This window comes from Alexandromys fortis, unplaced genomic scaffold, assembly GCF_014885135.2.
Source record: "Alexandromys fortis isolate MF-2015 unplaced genomic scaffold, M_Fortis_MF-2015_v1.1 scaffold_255, whole genome shotgun sequence".
NCBI classification, from domain to species: domain Eukaryota; kingdom Metazoa; phylum Chordata; class Mammalia; order Rodentia; family Cricetidae; genus Alexandromys; species Alexandromys fortis.
In genome coordinates, this window is record NW_026068158.1 from 1,672,221 (window position 1) to 1,693,302 (window position 21,082).

The window sequence follows — 21,082 nt, forward strand, 5'->3', positions numbered from 1 at the left end:
TCTGAAATAATTTTTTTAAATAATTATAGTTATTATAGTTTATAATTAATGAGAGACTACTACTTCACCTGTCATTATAGCTGCCTACCCTTATCACCAGGTGGCTACATATATTCCAGATTCATTTTAGCAAATATTTTGTTACAATTGCAAAATCAAGGTCATTTTTTTCAAAGCGATCTCCTTTTGGTAACTGCACTGAAGTAGTCCTGACATGACTTAGTGTGTAAAACACAGAAGAAATACTGATCTGAATCAGAGAAAACATAAAGGATGGGCTTTTACTTGCATTGATGATGTAATGAGCTTTTGAATAGACATACTTCATCACTGAGATATTTCCCGGGGAGAGGATCTGCAAACTAGAGATCAAAATCAAACGAGAAGTCAGTTGGGAGATTTCATTGTTCATTACCCAGTGTAACGTGCAGGCAAGCATAGGTGCCATCTGCACAAGAGGACGAGCTCTCCTGGCTCACCCCTTCCCTCGGGAACGTTATTTGTTTTGATAGTTAACTGGGGAATAAGTGACTTCATTATAGTGTGACCTTACGTACCCTTCAGTTCCATGATTCTCTGTACATTCCAACAAAAAGTAAATGATCAAAGTAACTGTTGCCAAGGAAACCAGTTCATGGTCTAGATCCTATCAATTTTCTATATAAAATTATAAGAACGTAAATGAAAGGGGAAATATTGCCTGTACTCAGACAAATATAGCCAAAATTAACAAAGCGATAGATCATTCATTCAAACCATAATCGACAGGGATCTGTTACAATCAGGCACAATAATTGTTTTTCCTTTACCTTCAGTGTTCTGACAGACTGTGTCTGATGGTAGCTCTGAGGACTGTCGTTTGCCTGTGTCTTGTAGCTGTGGCTAATGCTACACAGAATGCTTAGCAGACCTTCCATTTCAGCTACAACCGAAATAAAAAATGCCATCAATTGGTAGCTAGTGCAGGAGCTGAATTACTGTGGCCTTTAGAAAACAGTGAAATGATTTGCCTGCCTGTGGCTTTGCCCTACAATCTGGCAAAAGCACACAAATGCTCTACTGACAGTTTAGTAGCTAGAAATTGATGGGCAGTGTTCGTCCCACTCCTAAAACATAAATTTGCTTTGTGTTGTCTACTTTGTTTCTCAATGAACTGAGAATGTTACTGATGAGCTGTCATGTTGGCTGGCACATAATAGGCCTAATATCAATGTCTGTTAAATGAACAAATTAATAATCACTCACAATTATTGAATGCATACTGGGAGTATTATCCTGCTGTTTTGACATGGGGGTAACCTAAAGTCAGAATCTAAAGTGAGAATCAAAGCCTGGGTTTCTTTTGTTCTTTTCCTCTTCTGGAAATATTATAGCAATTAAAAAATCAATATAACAATATGAAAGGGCACAAAATAGGGCGAACACAACAATCGGTCCATCTGATCAAATTTGCCTCTCTACTATATCTGTGTATAACCTTGAAAAGATTGTTTTCCTTACACTACTGGTCCTTAGTTTCTTACCTTAAAATTAATCAGTACTATCCAGTAACCAAGGGATGATTGTTCAGGAAAGATAAACTGTTAATGTAATCCTCATAGAATCTGTCATAAAAGATCTGATAAAAGATAAAGCCTGGTACATAGTATTGACTACAAGCTCATATTCGTGGGCCTCTCACTAACAATTTGCTTAGCTGTCAGTGGAATAATATGATTCTTTTTGGATCAACTGGATTATGATTATATGGACCAGGAAGGAAATCTACATTAACCTACTGTTGAAGAACCAAAATGTTTAATGAACTAAATTTGATGAGGTTTTCTACCAATTTACAGGGCTTCAAGGATATTTCTCTTGAGAGATTTATACATGGTGGAGCAAATGTCACAGGATTCCAGTTGGTTGATTTTAATACACCCATGGTAACCAAACTAATGGATCGGTGGAAGAAACTAGATCAGAGGGAATATCCAGGATCTGAAACACCTCCAAAGGTATTTGTTTATTTTTGTATAGTGTTACTGTTTCCTTTTTTAATCTTTGGGTCATTTTATTTATGTATTTTATGTATATAAGTGCTTTTGCCTCATGCACGTCTGTACATCATGGGCATTCCTGATGCCCTCAGAGGACAGAATAGGGAGATCTCCTAAGAACTGGTTGTAAATTAGTTTTAAGTCCCTGTGTGGTGGCTGGGAACAGAACCTGGCTCCCACACAAAAGCAGCAAGTACTCTTAACAGTCAAGCCTGTGTCAGTACTATTTATTTTATGATTCCTTTTCTTACTCATTCAGACACATTGTGGCATCTTCTCACTACCCTTGTACTACAAAACACTGGGAAATTGATACATGATGGGGTCTGTGTAGATGGTACACTGGATAAAGGACCTGCTATGTAAGCTTGAGGACCTGCACTCAGAGCCTCAGCATAAACTAGTGCAGCAATGTATGTCTGTCGTCCATAATCTGGAAGGTGGAGGCAGATCAAGCCCCGAAACTCACTGGCCAGCCTGTGAGCCGATGCCTGAGTGCTGAAGTCCAGTGAGAGACCTTGTCCTAAACAACATGCTGGAGAGCAGCAGAGAAATTACCTGAATAAACTCTTACCTACAGATGGTCATGTGCAAGTGAACGCACCTACTGATGCACATTCATACATGAGTCATATACACACAGGCAATCATATACACCACAAAAATAATTTTAAAGTGTCTACATTTAATAACAGAGTTATCAGAATAACACAAGAAATTTTTTATTATTTTCTTCTGTGTGAACTCCTTGAAGATTTGCATTAAAAAGTTTCATTAACTACCATTTAAATGCAAATGAACATTATTAATTTTTACCCAGATAAAAATCACATTTAAAAATGGTTTACAGTAAGCAAATAAATTTAAAAATTGTTAGAAATGAAAAACGTAAAGCTTATATGCAATCTTTCTTTCAATTTAATAATTAAAAACACCAGGCTCTTTGAGTTGTTTTATAAATTTACCCGTTTGTCTGTGTATGGGTTTGTATATATGAGTATTCCCAAAAGGCCAGAAGAAAGTTTCAGATTCCCTCAAGGGGTAGTCTCAAGCAGTGGTGAGCATTGGGTGCTAAGAACAAAGTTCAGTCATGAACAGTAAGTGCTTTGAATCACTGACCCATCTTTTATGCCATGCTTTTGTGTGTGTGTGTGTTTTGTGATATGATATGTATAATGTATATGTAATATATATATATATACCATATAAGTATATATGTATGTATATTAGATGAAGGTGTGAATTATCAAGAAAAGAGTATAACATGAATTTAGAGACAGACAGTAAAGTCAAGAGAAAGGCACTTGGGAAAAATGGTAAACACCCAAATTGTGCGTGCCACCTTCTCAAAAGAGATAGCCATATGATTAACTATAACATATATGAGTGTGCTGCCACGTTTCTACTCATGGTACATTTTGTCTCATCTGAAAGGATGGGTCCTATATCATCTCAATGATGGCATGCTGCTCTGACTCCAACTTAGTGGTTTTGAGTGCCGTATAATGAATCATAATCTCTAATATTTCCTTAACTATGCATTTAAGTAGAGTTTTAATATGTAATTTGAAATTCAGACATAGAAAAATTAAGATCATTGAGTACAATCAGCTATTCTGTTTGCCTCACTATAAGGTTTTTTTTTTTTTAACTGGCTGTCAATTTTCCCTATTCAATATTTGGAATTAGAGAGGTACCCTATAGAATCAAGAAATTTCAAAATTAAGTATATATTGGATGTGCACTATATGCTAATCTTTCTTTTTGATATTTTAATGCAAGTGAGATGTTAATAAATATGGTAATTGGCCCTTGAATAAAAGGTCAAAGGTTCATGGAATACATAAGAATGATCATTTTAATGTCCCCGTTTTGATGATTTCCAACTTGCCTTCTCCATACGATTGCTTTGGATTATTTATTATGTTATAATGTGTGAAATGCTTTTAGGGAGTATGTTTATAATCTGTTTCATTAAAATCCAAGTACATTATAACAAAAATCACACCACACATAAAGTTTTCGTGAATCTTAGCATGATTCTAGATATCCAGAAGCCATTTAATACACATATGCAATAATTCTTATTACTTGTGATTATGTTCTGAAAAGCTTCATCAAGTAATAAGTGACCAAATATTGAGCTGTTATTCTTAGAAGAAACGTGATATTAGTTCCCCAGAGCCTCTAGTTATGGCCTTCTGTGAGTTAATCAATGCATAATCTTGGTTTATTGATTGTAGTTAACTACAAAATTATTACTAAGTACTGATTTGGAGATTACAAATAAATACTAATGAGTAAAAAATTCAAAAACAAGAGTCCATAAAAATGAGAGTTAGTCGTCATGAATATTTTTTTTCTCTTTTCTATGCGCTAATATGAGACCTGTTTTTTGGTACCAACTGCACAAGACAATTTCGAATGGTGCACATTTTTGACAACACTCTGGCCGGACCTTCTCAAAGTGCTCAGGGACTAGTTATAATTTTCTTAGGTCAAAGGTTAATTTGGGAATTTTACCATCATTTGCTTTCACAGGAGCCCCTAAGGAGAACATCGCCCCCATGTCAGCTTGAAGCAATCTTAGAAACCAGGTTGAGTTGATGTTGTGGGGCCCCATCTTCCTCCTGGAAACTTCAAAAATTACTGTAGGAAAATTTGTTGCTTGTTATGGGAAATTTAGACATTAACAACAAGGACATATACTGACATATAAAGAAGACACAGATATGAGGAAAAGCAAAGAAAGTTTATCAAGTATATAATTATCCTCATTCTGTCCCATTTCATGGCTCCTGATCTGAGACAGAAACTCTGAGATATCTCTTATCAACAGGCTTGGAATTGAAGAGGGACTGAGCCATAGTCCAACTCCAAAACCAGCTCTACATATTTATAAAGAAGTGTTCAAAAAACATATATATATATATAATCAATACTTACAGAATGTATAGAATGTTACTGTTGATCCTTAGTGGGTTGTAATTATTTTCCATCCATTAGTAATTAAATATTCAGGGTCCCTTAAATTCTTTGAAGATCAGTATTTTCCTGTGGAGATAAGAAAAGAACCCTGCCCCCAACCTATCTGTATTCCTTACCATCAGTATGCTCGCCATCCTTGTGAATGAATTGTTATTTATCTTTTCCAAATGGCTTTTCTTCTTCATACCGAACCTTTATTAATTTTGACGGTATCCACAATTATTCCTCATCTGTGGAGATAAGAGCAAAACCCCTTCCCCAACGCAGCACATCTCCTGGCTTCCATTGTGAGGTCAGCACATCCTTGAAATAAACTGGTTGATTTAGTTCAAAAAAAAAAATGAGAGTTAGTTATAATTAACTGAATTGTATTTCAGTTGGTTAATGTTTTAACCAAGAAACAACACATGATCTCTTACCTCATCACTTTCTTGCACTAAAAGAAATAATAATAATAAATACTGGGAAAACATATGTCCTTTTGATTTGATAATCCTCTGCTACCTTCCTGGTGCCCAGTTCAACAGAACTGTTCTGCCTTTGTACCTCTCACCAAGTGTAAGTCTCCACCTCTGCAGTCGTTCACCTTTATCTGCATTATCCATCAATTCCAACTTTCTCACAAAGTTTATCTCAAGTTGGATGTTCTTGGTCATCATCCTTTATACTCTCCATGATGTTAGAGTCTGCAATTCACAGCAAGGACTTATCATACTTAATATCTGGTTCCTGTAAACTCGTGGTGTGCCATGACCACCTCCTAACAACCTTCATTCTCACATTTCTGAGACAGTATGTACATACATTCTGCACTCAGCTGTTAGGTAGAAAATAAAAAGTCTTCCTGACAACTGTAGTAAATAGTTACTTTTTTTTTTTTGCTTTAAGCTCTATAACTTGTATCTTCCATGTTCTATAAACCTATGAATAACAGATCTTGAATTGATTTTAGTTATTTCCTGTCAAAATCCAACTCCTACTGAACACTGATTCTGCCTGTTTGTCTTCTATACCTACAAATGTCGAGAAGAGTTCAGTTCTGCATTCTGATTGATGGGAAGGACAGTAAATAACTCCAGGCTAAGAAACAGTTTTAAAGCTGCTCATAAATGAAATGTTTATTTTCCTAAGTGTCACCTATAAGCTGGTTATCCATAAATATACTTTCCTAGACTGTAACCCAATTAAGTCACATGAGAAAGAGTTGGAGCCTTTGACAAGATAAGGTCAGTCTAAACTTCAGCTTCCTTCTGTAAACTCTCTGCCTTGTTAAATTTCAGGAATTTGCTTCCCCAGTTGGCTGTCTCCTTTATTATGCACACCACTGACTGACTCCAATTCCTTTTCTACTTTACATTTAATTTAAAAAAAAATGGATTGACATTTTATAAAAAAAAACAAGTGTGTTTGGTGTTTTTGTTTTGGTTTGGTTTGGCTTTTTGGGCCATCTCCTCTTAGCTTTCTTACTACTAGAAAGAAATGACAATACTTTGTTTTCATCTCTTGATCCTGGCACACAAGTGACCTTTGGCCTTTATGTCTTTATCAAGTTTGTCTTTGAGAAAAGGTCCTTATTTCTCCTTTTTATTTTCTTGCCTTAGAGAAAGATGACTCAGAAGTTTTTTCTACTCAGAGACATGTTGAGTGGAGCAAAAGAGAAGACACATTCATTTTGGTAGCATTTGCTTCTTTTCCTTCAGCTGCTCCATCCTAACTGAGAGGGCACAGTTTGTGTAAGCCCATTAGTGTCCTGGTTACTCACTTTGCTGATATCTGTCATGACATGATCCTCATATATCCTGTTAATTCAAGCTTCATACCTTCTGCTATTACTTAAGCTGCTTTGTTAGAATTCATGTAGTTTTAATTTTTTCTTGCTTCAAATACTAACTCTTCTGTGTAAAGATCAGTTTAGTTGCTACATTCAGAATTCCAAATGGTTTTTCTCCATTTGCAGACAAAAAAAAAAAAAAGTTTATCCCCTGCTTAACATGGCATAAAACTCTCCCTATGCAGGTGTAGAAAGTGTTAATTATATGGAATTCCTGAAAGAGATAATGAAGTTATTGTCATGCCTAGTAGTTGATGATCTTCTGTGTCCTTAACTTTATATACTAAAATGTAATATAAAGTCCCACCGTGAGGCCCTTCTTCTTCTTCGAGGTGGTGGAAATTTGTGCTTTTGGGTCTCTATTTCAGGGTGAGTTCTCTCCTTTAAAATTAAGAAGAATAAGATGTGGCATACAGTCTTTGTGTTCAAATAAGAGGCGATAATTCCAAAGCCAGCACCAATGAATTATCAGTACCATTCTTGCTCTTGGGAAAAGATGGAGTTTTTGTCATAAATCCACAGAGCCCCAGAATTTTCAATGCGCTAGACTTTAACATCTGCCTTTTTATGCACTTTAACATGCTCAGTACACCTCTGCTCTGACTTACGATGGAGTTCTGGTGATGGCTGAAACTTTCCGAAGTCTCAGAAGACAGAAAATTGATATTTCAAGGAGGGGAAATGCTGGGGATTGTCTGGCAAACCCTGCTGCTCCCTGGGGCCAGGGAATTGATATGGAGAGAACACTAAAACAGGTAACTCATACTTTGGCTTTATCGTATGATCTTTTAAAAGTATGGTACATTTTTTAAAAGGCTAATTCATCTGACCATTAATGTCTATTACAATTTCCATGTTAATATATCAAGATTTCTACAATTTCCAAACATTTTGAAGTAGAACCTCAATGTTTATTTTTTATGTGTATATGTGGTCAAGATAACACTGCAAATCAAAAAAGGTCTAGAATCATGAAGGAGGTAGTGCAGACGCATTTGGTTGGCAAGGATTCTGGGCTCCATAAAGTGGTTCATGGTCCCAGCCCGACAGAGCTACTACCATTCTGAATGAACAGGTGGTTGTTGTAGGGAAGTGTTGAAATGTCAATTGAATGTTTCATTTCAACAATGACACTCACGTATGCTTACAACTTAACAACAGGAAGCTTCATTAGCTTCATTAGCTTCATTAGCCATGAGGAGTCCAGGATAAACCTGTGCTATAAAAAAAAGAAGAAATGTTTGTAGGAGCTAAGGACTGCTTCAAGACATCTTTAACTTTAGAAAAAAATATTAGTTTTATTCTTTTATACCCACAAAATAATACTTCAAATAATAAGTGTTGAAGATATTATCTGTAAGAATTATTTAACTCCTCTGAAATGTGATAAGTTCAAAGCATAAGTTAAATGAATGGGAATCAAAAGACAATTTGGAATTCAATGTGCTTGGATATTTTCAAATAATGTATTTTTAGCCTTTTATATCTTAATTCAGTGTTAGTCAGAAGTAAATTGTCCCTCATGAGAATTGTAGACACATAATCTACTGTGAGGATATATATACAAAAGAAACTAAAGATTGACTCTAAGAAAATACAGTTCTGTTCAATATTAGGAAAGAATTATGTTAGTTAAAATGAGAGCTTTATAATACAAAGAATTCATTTTCTGGGTGCAGAGAAAAATAACTTAATATCCTTCCATATTCCTCCTCCAGGTTCCATCTCAGCAACTCAGTCATTCAATAACATTCCACAGAGTTTATTGTATCTTTTAATCCCACAGTCATCTATGATCTTTAACCTAGTAGTGGGAGATTTCCTTAAGTGAAGCTGCAAATGAGTATGTGTATGTTTTCTTTTTCCTTTACAGGTTCGAATTCAAGGGCTGACTGGGAATGTTCAATTTGACCACTATGGACGTCGAGTTAATTATACAATGGATGTATTTGAACTAAAAAGCACAGGACCTCGAAAGGTGAGCTACAATTTAACTGAAAAATAAAAAAATTGTTTTCTTATTTTACATGTGAGACTCTTAAAAGATTATAGGAAAAAGAAAGCTTGATGTTCTAAATTTCTATTTTTAAATGATGCTCTCAACTGCTACTTTCTTGGTGGTCTATGCTGAGACAAATGCTTGTGTCATACATTATTAATGATGTGACAAAATGAAAGTTTCTCACTGTGCATCGTAACTCACAAGAAGAGCAATGTGGCAATGGGAACTTGGATACAAAATGGGAAATTTTGGAAACAAAATTGACTCCACAGCAAAGAAAACAACGTAGTAGGAATACCCATGTATGGTCTGTGATTCATTAGAGTGCAAAGAAAAGGCCCTGTGAAGTAGTGGAGTGGGTATACTCCAAACATATTGCTGTTTCTGGAAGTGGTCAGGCCAACATATATGAACAAAGAAAAGCAAATGGAAGATAGTTACTGGGAAAAGGAAGGAGAGAAGTACCTGAGTCCAGGAACGTGCTGGCATCATGGTCTTACACTTAGAAAACATCTTAGCATCATTTTTGCTACTGTGAAAACATTACCCTGAAAAAGCAAGCTTAAAAGACAAAGTTTTATTCTGCTTACAATTGCAGGTTACAGTTCATCTTTGACAGCAGGAACTTGTGATGTAGGTCACTTGATATTCACAGTCAAGAGAGAGACATCTGCATGCATGTTGTTTCTTTGCCTGTTTGTGCTCAGCTCACCCATCTCACTCGTACACAGCTCAGAAGCCCTCACTATGAACTAGTGCTGACTTCAGTGAGCTGAGTCTTCTCATATCAATAAGACAATTCTCATCTAGATGATCCTTCATAGAGAGTCTGTTCTCTGGTGGTTCTGGTTGTGTCAATTGACAATTAAAACACTCTATCATAGAAAAGCATCCATATAGCTCCAGATGTGAGGAGTCATCATGTCTTTCCAACATGCCCAAAGTAGTTTACATCAGAGCTGCCTGAAATTCCTCTCAAGACCACGTTCTGCCTGAAATATTTCTATGTGAAGTCGGGTATATAAGGTAGGAAAACAAATTGAACATTTACCAATTATAACTCAGAAAGAACTTTATATTTAAAAATTCCTTAGGATACCTTTAATTTCACCATTTATGAATACTAATGAGATTGATGTGCCTGACTATTTTTACATGAAAAAATAAATCTATTCTGAAAAATATAGTGTCTTTTTCCTCACACTGATCAATGTTTCTGACTTTATACACATCAGTACCGAGAACAGTCAATCACATAAATAAACAGTACAAAATGTCAGCAGCATGTTTCAAGACATTTCTGCTTTACGACATTTTGGAAATTGCTGGAAATCCTGTCCTAATCTCAGGCTAAAAGGCTAGTCCAACAACTTTTGTGAAAATCACGTTAGCAGAACTTTGAAAATCAAACCATATATGAGTTAGGAGTAGTAAAACATGACTGTAACCCCAGTACTGGGAGGCAATAAAAACCCTATCTGGAGTTATAGGTCATCCTCAACCATATATTTCTAAGCTGCATGAAACCCTATCTCAAAACCTAAAGAAATAAATAAATCACTGTAACATATTGATATCTACAAGTTATGGAATGACAGGAGAAAAATTTCAGGTATTTGTTTTCTATAAATACGCCATTGTATTTTTAATAAAATAAAAAACCTTTATATGTACAGTAAAAACTCAACAAATAACTTGTACAAATCTTAAATCTGAGTAAAGATTTTACAGGCAGAATGTATTGGTGTCATGTGGCATTAAAGATTGTACTACAGCACACGCCTTTAATCCCAGCACTCGGGAGGCAGAGGCAGGCGGATCTCTGTGAGTTCGAGGCCAGCCTGGTCTACAGAGCTAGTTCCAGGACAGACTCCAAATCCACAGAGAAACCCTGTCTCGGAAAAAAAACAAAAAAAAAAAATTGTACTACAGAGTGCTTGTATTGGGTATTTAGAAATCAAGGCTCCAGTGAGGTCACATGATGCATTATAAGCAAATGCTTCCAGCAAAACCTTGATTCACTACATATTTGATTTTGAATTAAGATGTGGTCACTGAAGGATCAGAAACTTATTATTAGTGCCTTCTCTTTTCTCCTTGTGCATCCCCCATGGTCACTTACACTAGTACATCACTGCTTAAGAAGCTGAGTTTAGCCAGTCATGACGCATGCATTTGATCTCAGCACTGGAAGCAGAGCCAGATGGATCTCTGTGAGTGAGAGGCCAGCCTGGTTTACAGAGTGAGGTCCAAGAGAGCCAGGACTACATGATTAGTACCTACATTTAAAAAAAAAAAAAAGAGGAGGAGAATAATGAAAAGATAACCTCTGGTCTGGACTTGATGTGATGGAGCCATATAATCTCACAGTAGTGGGTTATAACCATTGTGTAATGAGTGATACCTAGGATTCTTAACTTTCTCTTTTCTGCAGCATTGTCTACGAAGTCAGGAAAAGAGATGTAAAAGTTAGCTTATAAAGCTCTTTTTCAACTTTTGACTGACTGTTTGAGAAATATTTTATCTAATATAATAGCTACAATTTATGGAAGCCCTGCTGTGTTCCAAGAACCCAAACATGATGTTCTATATATATATGCAATTTCATAGTCAGCCTATAACTTGGATTTTACTATATTTCTTCCTCTTAAATAAAAAAATGCCCTAATAAGATATGTATCCTATAGGAAAAAATGTATTTAAATATGTGTGACTCTTGAACCTTTCAACATCATGTTTTGCCTGAAAAAAAATCCTGATGGAAAAAAGATATGCAATCCATTTGGTGATTGAAGAGAAGGCATGTGACATTGTAAAAGGAAAAGACCACTCACAGGTGGAAAAAAATATCACCGAGGCAGGCTGCAAGGAGGATGTGAGGTTTAAAGTTAGTTTTAGAGATAGACATTAGATAGCAGAGCCAACAATGGCAGGAAAGGCTTGGCAGCAAGACAGTCAAGGGCATGTATATAAATGGCAACAACTTACCCAATGCTTTGCTTTAGTCTATCACATGGGCGTGCATCTGGAACTGTGTGTGGGGGAGAGTGATGGGGTGCTATTGCACAATGCAGTTATAGGTTGTTGGCCTCATGATGACATCTCCTTCCTTGCCTACAGTCTGTCTGCTGATACATAGGAAACTTCAGGCCAACGGATTGAAGTCAGGGAGTAAAGGAGTTGAGTAACGTCTCATGAGCCAAATTAGCAGGCTCCTTGAGTAAAGGAAGGAGACACACATCCCAAAAAGAAATTCTGGGCCTCCATTTTCTTGGCATATTGCTAGTCTGTCTGCTAGCTATGGAGTTGACAGTATTCCATTGACAACTAAAATTGTTTTCTCGAGGAAAGAGAAGCCACCTTCCTTTTATGCATCAAACATTGCAGAGCTGGTCGACTAAGCAGAAACCTTTAAAATGCAAAAGATGATCTTTTATTTTACAAATTAGTAACTATGGCTAGTCAAATAGCTCAATAAAATTGAAAGACTATGAAGAAAAAAAAATAGGTGTGAGTCCACAGTAATACCTTCTGGGCTGTTTATACTGCTGAATTCTTTGTGGCCTATTAACCTCAGTGGTAACAAAAATTAAGTTTTCTCAGAAAGGAACTTAAGTAGAGAGTTAATGAATGATGCACAGATGGCTTCACACCCAACTGACATCCAGCCAAGACTCTTCAAAGAAAAATGAAGTATGAAATGATGCAGGCATTTCTGTCTTTGTTTTCCCAGTGGCAATGATCAGCAAGGAGATGTGACAGGAATCGTAAATTTAACATTGAGCTAGCTAGCTAGCCAACATGAGAAAAACTATGCTAGTGAGACTATGTGGTGTGTCTGAGAAGTGAGCAATCATTCCTGTTAACTGAACACTTGCCAGTGAGGGAGCAAGCTTTGAACATAGGTCAGACAGGCAACCCATCAACTTGTCTGGCTGCTCTGGCAGGAAACCTGATTGCATCTTATTAAGCCAAAGCTCAAGATTTTCTGAACCAGATTCATACATAAATGGGATCTCCTTGGTTACACTACTTCCCCCAAGGACTCCAGAGGGTGTGATTTACCACCCCAGGGCTTCAGAGTGTATGTTCCAAGCCTACTATTGCGGGAGTTCAAGAAATAATAATGGTAAAATTTCATTTGCTGAGATTAGCTTGTGTGCTGAGTACTGTCATGGAAAGATAATATTCATTTCCACATTTAATTTTCATGACAGCTTGAAAATAATGTGCATGCTTCTCAACTTATAGATAACTAGGACTAAGAGAAACTAAGCAGCCTGTCCAGGGAGAGTCAACTGAAAGAGGTGGTTTTGGAAAGAAAAGAAAACTCTGGTGGCTCCAGAGCAGCTCCTCCTGGCTACTTTGTAGCAACAATACCAAAACTGTAAGATGTCCATTCTTATCTGGTGTCCGTTCAGGACAAGGCTGCCTGTAGCAGTTCTCCAAGGCACCAACATTAGTAGAATAGACTTCTCTGTGCCAAAACACCCACTGGGTTATTCTGTTAGCCAAGTCTACTAAACACACAGGGGCTTTACTTATACACTATACTATATCTTGTGTTGTATCTGGGTAAAGTTATTACATTTAAGGAAATTTAACCTCCCAGATTCTAAAGATAATTTTTTTTCTGACATATATTACAAGTTTAATGATTTAAATGTTTCCAAATTTATTTGTCTGATAATATAAAATCATTTTCAATCCCTCGGGGAGCATTCCTAATTAGTAGTTTAACAGATGATATCAGGTAAGACAAATGTTAGTTTGGTTTTTTTTAAGCATGTTGGAATAAAATAGGAAGAGAAACAACAATTCTAGCTCAAATCTCAGCAAGTTTTTCTGAAATGATCTGTATAATATATAATATTCCAATAAATCTCCAATAATGTTTCAAAAGTAAATAAAAGATACCCTTCTGAAGCACGAATAATAAAAAACACAGAGACAGATATTAGGGTTCAACCTGAAGATCAGAAAAGCAAAATCAGCCAAGCCACTAGACAGCTCTTATTTCTTAGAAATCTTCATACTGAAAGAGAATGAATTCCTGTTTCATCCAGCCTTATATTCCTCTCTAGTGCTGGGATTAAAGGTGTTTCCCACCACTGTCCGACCTCAGTGGCTAACTAGTGTGGCTGCTGGGATTAAAGGTGTGTGCAGCAACTGCCTGGTCTGTATGGTTGACTAGTGTGGCTGCCTTACACTGACCTACAGGCAAGCTTTATTTATTAAAACACAAATAATATACCACTATACTCATCTTGCTTAAAAATGGAATGCCCAGTTGTAAAACCCTCTATGAGCATACAAACATGTCTATGGAAAAAAGAATTACAAGAAGCCATTGAGATTTCTAAAGTACATATGGGAACTGAGGAAAAGGGTGGTTTTAAAATCATTTTGAGTGAAAAATTTTTTACAGATTTGCTACATGTCCTTTAGAAATAGATATACATGGACAACTGAACATAACTGTGGAATTTATAGATACTCTAATTTCTAATTAAAATCCTTTTGCTATACCTATTCTTTTTGAATTATGTCTGCACCACTTGTGGATAATTATCTCTCTTTAACAATATTAATGCTTTGTTTGAATATATTCTTGCCTACTAGTAAGGCAGTTAAGACACTTGACAGAGCGAGAGAGTTTTGTAAACCAGAGTAGATCAGACATTGACTGCAGACCCATGAGCAAGTACACATATTTTTATGGGGGCCGTGAGCTTTATGAACATCATTAAGAAATGAAGCCTGCCAAAGAATTACATGAGCACTGACTTTTGGAAGTCATGCAGCATATAAGCAAAAATATAAGGATTCGGTATCATACAGGCTTCAGTTGTGAGTACTCACATTACTGGATTATAATCTTAGACAGTTTGTTTAGTCTTCACAAAGTATATTCATATCATAAGCATAGACAATAATAGCAATAAATTCAATTACATTATGCATACTAATTTTAGCAGGCATAGAATAATACACATCATACAGAGATATGCCCAAGAGCAACATTCTTTGTGTAGTAGCCTTCATTATCCTCCAATGATAGAAGTCAATCGGTGCATTCTCAATTTCCAGTAATATCCCACTGTCATACTTCATCTTCAGGTAGTAACTGCTTGGTTTATTTTATATAGAAGTATTTAAAATATATAAATGAGAAAATAATATTAACTGTGTTTTAGTTAGAGTTTCTATTGCTGCGACAAAACACCATGACCAAAAGCAAGTTGGAGAGGAAAGGGTTCATTCGACTTACTCTTCAGCATTGAAGTTAAACCCTGAACTGGGACAGGGACTCAAACAGGGCAAGATCCTGGAGTGCAGGAGTTAATGTGGAGGCCTTGGAGGGGTACTTCTTACAGACTAGTTTTTTCCTGGCTTGCTTAGCCTGCCTTCTTATAGAACACAAGACCAATAGACTATGGATGGCACTACCCACCATAGGCTTGACCCTCCCCCATTGATCACTAATTGAGAAAATGCCTGGATCTCAAGGAAGCATTTGCTCAGCTGAGGCTCCTTTCTTTCTGATGACTCTAGTTTGTGTCAAGTTAACACCAAACCACCGGTACAAACTGTTAGTGTATGAAGTGTGTAACATGTGCAAACTAATGAGTGCAGGTGTGAGCACCAGTGCATGAGTACAAAAGCCAGAGGAAGACATGAGGAATTCTGTTCTTTCACACTACATGTTATTCCCTTGAGACAGGGTCTTCCTATTAACCTGGAGCTGCATTAACAGCTAATAAGCCACAGTCATCCTCCTGTCTCTATTCATCTCCCACAAATAGGGGTGCAGTCACATGCATAGCCGTGCAATGCTTTTTCCATGGCTGGTAGACCTCTGAATTTAGGCACTCCCACTTGCTTATCCAGCAGTCTTGCCAACTAAGCCATTTCCCTAGCCCCAAATACTAAGATGTTTAAAGTTGAAGCACAAATTGAAATGTAAGCTTTAAAAAATGAAAATATTGCACATTAATATCCATCTGTGATTCAGTTTGCATTTCAGGAAATGAATTCTCAATTAGAAAATCCAAAGCATGCCTCAAATTAAATACGCACTAATATTTACTATCATATCACACAAAACCTAACTGGACTTAACATGGTATTACTTATAAATCTAAGGCTCATATAATGTGAATATTCAAAATTTCCCCTGTGTCTGCCTTAGAATCTACTGTAGGTAGTGTAGAAGAAACTAGTTTCTTCTACAAATTACATGTTAAAACCAAAACCAGTTCTGAAACACATCCATCTACTATGAACTCATTATCTGTCATCTTATCAAAATGATCATCTCTTCTCAAAGTGAGTTTTGACCATTTTTTTCTTTATTTATGCTAATGAGTCCTTTGACTACCTGTCTATCTGTGCAGTCTATGCAAGTAATATACACAGAGGCCAGAATAGTTAAAATCCCTGGTGTTGTAGTCACATATGGTTATGAGTCACCATGTGGTTAATGAAAATTGATCTTCAGTTCAATGGAAGTGAAGTTAGCTTTCTTTTCAGTGGAGACATCGCTCCAGTCCCTCATTTTCTCGCCTTTTTCTCTCTACAATATTTCTGTTGAGTGTATATAACACACAATAACTAAGTGAAGTGAAATTTTGTCACAGATAGGCATGAAAAGGGGAGTTTTGCAAATGATAGTTATGATCTGAGCAGTGCCTGCATAGTATCTTCCTACTTGAAACAAATCAACACTGAGATTTTACCAAATCTGGGTCTCTGAGAGATGAAAAGAATTTGCCCACATTGCATATGAAATATACTAGGAAAAAAATTACTTCTGAGAAAATAAGTGCCAACACCATCACTGAATTTCAAGACTTCACTTTTGCATGCAAATGGATGGAAAAAGAAAACACTATCCTGAGTGAGGTAACCCAGACCCAAAAAGATGAACATGGGATGTACTCACTCATAATTGGTTTCTAGAGATAAATAAAGAACCTTCATCTGGAGATGGATGGAGATAGAGACAGAGACCCAGACTGGAGCACCGGACTGAGCACCCAATGTCACAAGGAGGAGCAGAAGGAGGGAGAATATGAGCAAAGAAGTCAGGACCACAAGGGGTGCACCCACCCACGGAGACAGTGGGGCTGATCTATTGAGAGCTCACCAAGGCCAGCTGGACTGTGACTGAAAAAGCATGGGATAAAACCGGACTCTCTGAATATGGCAGACAATGAGGGCTGCTGAGAAGCCAAGGACAATGCCACTGGGTTTTGATCCTACTTCATGTTCTGGCTTTGTGGGAGCCTAGCCAGTTGGGATGTTCACCTTCCTAGACCAGGATGGAGGGGGGAGGACTTTGGACTTTCCACAGGGCAGGGAACCCTGACTGCCCTTCAGACTGGAGAGGGAGAAGGAGAGGAGTGGGAGGAGGGGGAGGGAAAAGGGAGATGGGGAGGGAAATGGGAGGCGGGGAGGAGGCAGAATTTTTTTTTTCAATAAAAAATTATAAAAAAAAGGAAATGAATTCTCATATAGTACTTACATGATATCAAGTCAAAACATACTTCTATATTGCTGTTTGCAAATAAGTTTCCTTTACACAAACTATGGCTGTTTACTGTATATTCTGTGGTTTTCTTGATGAAGTTGTAGAAATTAGCTTTCGGCAGTGCTGGCCTATCTCACTAGAAGAAAAGATCAATATGCCCAAGGTTTTATCTGTGTTTCTTCCATTCAGAAAAAAATCTTCCCTTGACTATTACATAACACTGAATTTGCTAAACATATATTAAGGCAGTATCTTTAACACTGTCTCAATAGGTGTAACTTAACCATCTACAATGCAACCATTATTCTTAAGGCTCTAGGAATATCAGAGAACAGAAAGCAGAAAAACTGTTAAGAACCAGAGGACCAGGACACCTGCTGTGAGATTGTGTCTTCTGTACTTGACAGGCACCCTGCTCCCATGAACTCTCAGCAATATGGCTGCAAGACCAACATAATGACAGCACCAGTTATCATGCCAACATGGACAGGGGAAGTCCACACAGTCCACCTATTGATAACAAGATGTAGGTGGTCCATACTTGCTAAGAGAAAGAGAATCAGTTTCCTCCAGAGATGTCCAGTCCCAAGTGGTCAGCCCATATACACAAAGTTAAAATGATTCAGGAGGTTGTGTATATGTGTGTGCATCCATGCTACACTAATAATTAAAGAAGAAATCAAGAATTTTGGAGGACAATGGAGGAGTCTATAGAGAAGGGAATGTTGGGGTTATGTAGAGGAAGTGTTCTTCTATTAAATTTTCAAAAAATACAAAATTATCAACTTTCAAAATACAGTTCCTAATGTTCCTGAGGTTTAGGCTTGTTTGGCAAGCTCACCAATTTGTAAAGGGGACTGTCGCAGGGGAACTCCAGGAGCACTTTTATGGTGAGTTTTCAATCAGCTTCTCTCTCTGGCAGGTTGGCTACTGGAATGACATGGATAAGTTAGTCTTGATTCAAGATGTACCCACTCTCGGCAATGACACAGCAGCTATAGAGAACAGAACAGTGGTTGTAACCACAATCATGGTGAGTTTTGGTGTATGCTTTCTAGTGTTCCGTCTTGTCCACAGGCAAATTTAACTCCCTGGCTATGATGAGGGGATACAAGCTGAATCTTAGTTGTGACTTGAGTGCTCTGACCCACCCAAAGCTCCTGAGGCTTTGAACAACTCTGTCCCAAGCTTGGACACATTCAACTCTTTCATTGCCCTTACTTGTGTTACTTTTGGTTGCAATGCTTTTCTTGGGAGAAAAAAGTTGACTCAGATGTTAAAAACCGAGACTGTGAAACTGAAGTTGGAAATGTTTGAAATTCTCAGACCGCAACAATGAATAATGAATTTGAGGAAGTCAAGCTCCAATCGAATCCTAAAACCATCAGGTGGAAATACCATATTCTCAGTGTTTTCAAAAGCATCAATGAAATAATCATCAATGGTGTTTAAATGGTTGTTTAAGCTCATCATGGGAGAGTGATCTGTCTTGTCTATTTCAAATTACAAGGATGTGAATGGGAAAATTCTAGTGGGTACTTTCTATATAACCGAATGCTTGATAAATTGATTTTGTTTGATATTTGTTTTTAATGTAAAAAGACATTTCCACCCACTGACTATTTTTTTCATTGACATATATAATTGAACAAACTTCTGGGAATCAAGGAAATGTAAATATTTCATTTGACCATATAATGAAATTTAACATGCTCTAAATTTTAAGGCTCCTACTTCGAGGAGTTCTTGTGGATTTGCCTTTTAAATTATATAATATTCCAAAGACAAATATGTCCTTTACATTTGGTGGTAGTCAAAGGAGATTGGAAATTGGTGACTGTTTATACCTTATTTAAGATCACAGATCCTCAGCTAATTTTTTCTATAAGCAAAACATATTATCAGTTATTCATAGAAACTATTACTTTAAATAAAGTGGAAGTCTTTGCCTAAGTTAACTTTTAGTTTACATAATTTCAATTTTAGTTTTAGGGTTTTAGTAATTTCAAAATATTTCTAAAATTGAAGCTGAAATCAAAACATGAAAAATAGCAAAATAGAAGCATTCGCCTATTGCAATCAGCTATACCTGTTTTGAGTAACCAGTTAGCAATTTAATGTAATCTGACAAGCCTTGATTTGGGAGTTGATTATTTTAGAATGCAAACCCACCAACAGCAGTGTTTGTATGAACTTTCTGACTTAATTGTGTAATATTTGCATGGGAGTTGAAAAGCAGGATATATATACATATATATGTATGTATGTATGTATGCATATATATTTTTCCTTTAAAAAGACACAATAATGGAAATTTATACTTCAGTACAGTCCTCCTCTTTTCAGCCTCTGATGAAGAATCCTATTTTAAGAAATTGACCAAGAAAGACAAGAGTTCCACGCTGTTCGACTATTCCTAACTAAGGCTCGAGTCTTGTTCTCCTGAGTAGTAAATTTAAGCTTATTTTTCATGTGGGATTCTTCTTGGATAACCAACTCTGGACTACCAGAAAACAGTTTTTAAATGTGTGTGTATGTTTGTGTGTGTGTGTGTGTGTGTGTGAGAGAGAGAGAGAGAGAGAGAGAGAGAGAGAGAGAGAGAGAGAGAGAGATTTGTGAGTTATTAGAACAAAAGAGTTGTTCCTTAGTCCTTATCATTCTCAAGAAAATAGATGCTGAAAAAGAATATAGTAGTGATTCTGATATTCCTGTTCCCATGTCATAAAATGAAGTCATTGTACATGATCAGCTCTCTAACGGTAGATTTCTTCAAAGTAAAACTCTGAATTTGTGCTTGTTTTCTGGATATACATATAATTGTTTGCTTTAGCATCTTTTGAAATGTCGCCTCTTCTGTGAAATGAATGTCTGATATATATTAAGAGTGTAATGTGGAGTCTTCTTCCCTTGGCCTGTTATAAAAGATGGTATTTATAATTTCTAGTGTCAAATTACATAATTGATTTTCCAAGCATGGCTAGTCTTCAGGAAGCATGATATCAAAAGCTAAGTAAAAATGTGACCGAAAATAAAATATATACTTCATATATATATGTAAAATTCTGTTTGCTTGATAGTGATGATAACAATATTTTTGTTATAAAAGTAGTGTATAGGAGTAGTATCTGTCTTTTATATAACTGTCATCTTCATTTAAATCATTCCCCTGATATTTTCAGTTCCATGACTATTCCATAATACCAAAACAAAACAGACAACCCCACCGCAACCTCCCTTAAAGTGTTCATTGAATTTGGTTCTCTTTAAAGCATTAGCTTAGGATCTAGGACAATCACCTCAGCTCACTTACTTAAAAAGAAGTATGATTACCTCTAGCTGATTAGATAAGTGCATGCAATACCCCCCCTCCCATATTCTATTGAAAAACTCAATATGGATGGGGTTGGCTAAAGGTTGCAATAAGTCTGAAACAGAGATCTAGATACTGAGGAAGCTGAGAATGAGCTCTGAAGAGCAGAGAATTACTGTCTAAATGGGTGTGGTGTTACTGAACTCACTTTGTCTTCCCTGTGTATGCTGTGTTTATATGCTGATTTACTGTTGTGATATATGTTATTGCTAAATAAAATTGATTGAGAAATCCAGTTATACATTCAGAATACTTACTGAACGTCTGTTATGTTCCAGGAACAGGGTTAGACTCTGGAAATACGACAGAAGTGACTTCT

At 36.6% G+C, this 21,082-nt stretch overlaps 1 protein-coding gene across 3 annotated transcripts in view; it reads left to right on the top strand.

The window, feature by feature from the left end:
- Positions 1-21,082, top strand: part of Gria4 (glutamate ionotropic receptor AMPA type subunit 4) — a 403,578-nt gene that overhangs the window by 318,007 nt on the left and 64,489 nt on the right. For 2 of the 3 annotated variants that reach the window (XM_050127542.1, XM_050127540.1), the window contains exons 7-10: positions 1,839-1,997; positions 7,446-7,613; positions 8,732-8,836; positions 18,316-18,426. In XM_050127542.1, the coding sequence (XP_049983499.1) occupies positions 1,839-1,997; positions 7,446-7,613; positions 8,732-8,836; positions 18,316-18,426 (543 nt within the window). Of the gene's footprint in view, positions 1-1,838; positions 1,998-7,445; positions 7,614-8,731; positions 8,837-18,315; positions 18,427-19,739; positions 19,935-21,082 lie in introns of those variants that run through there. The other variant, XM_050127541.1, reaches the window with a different exon arrangement.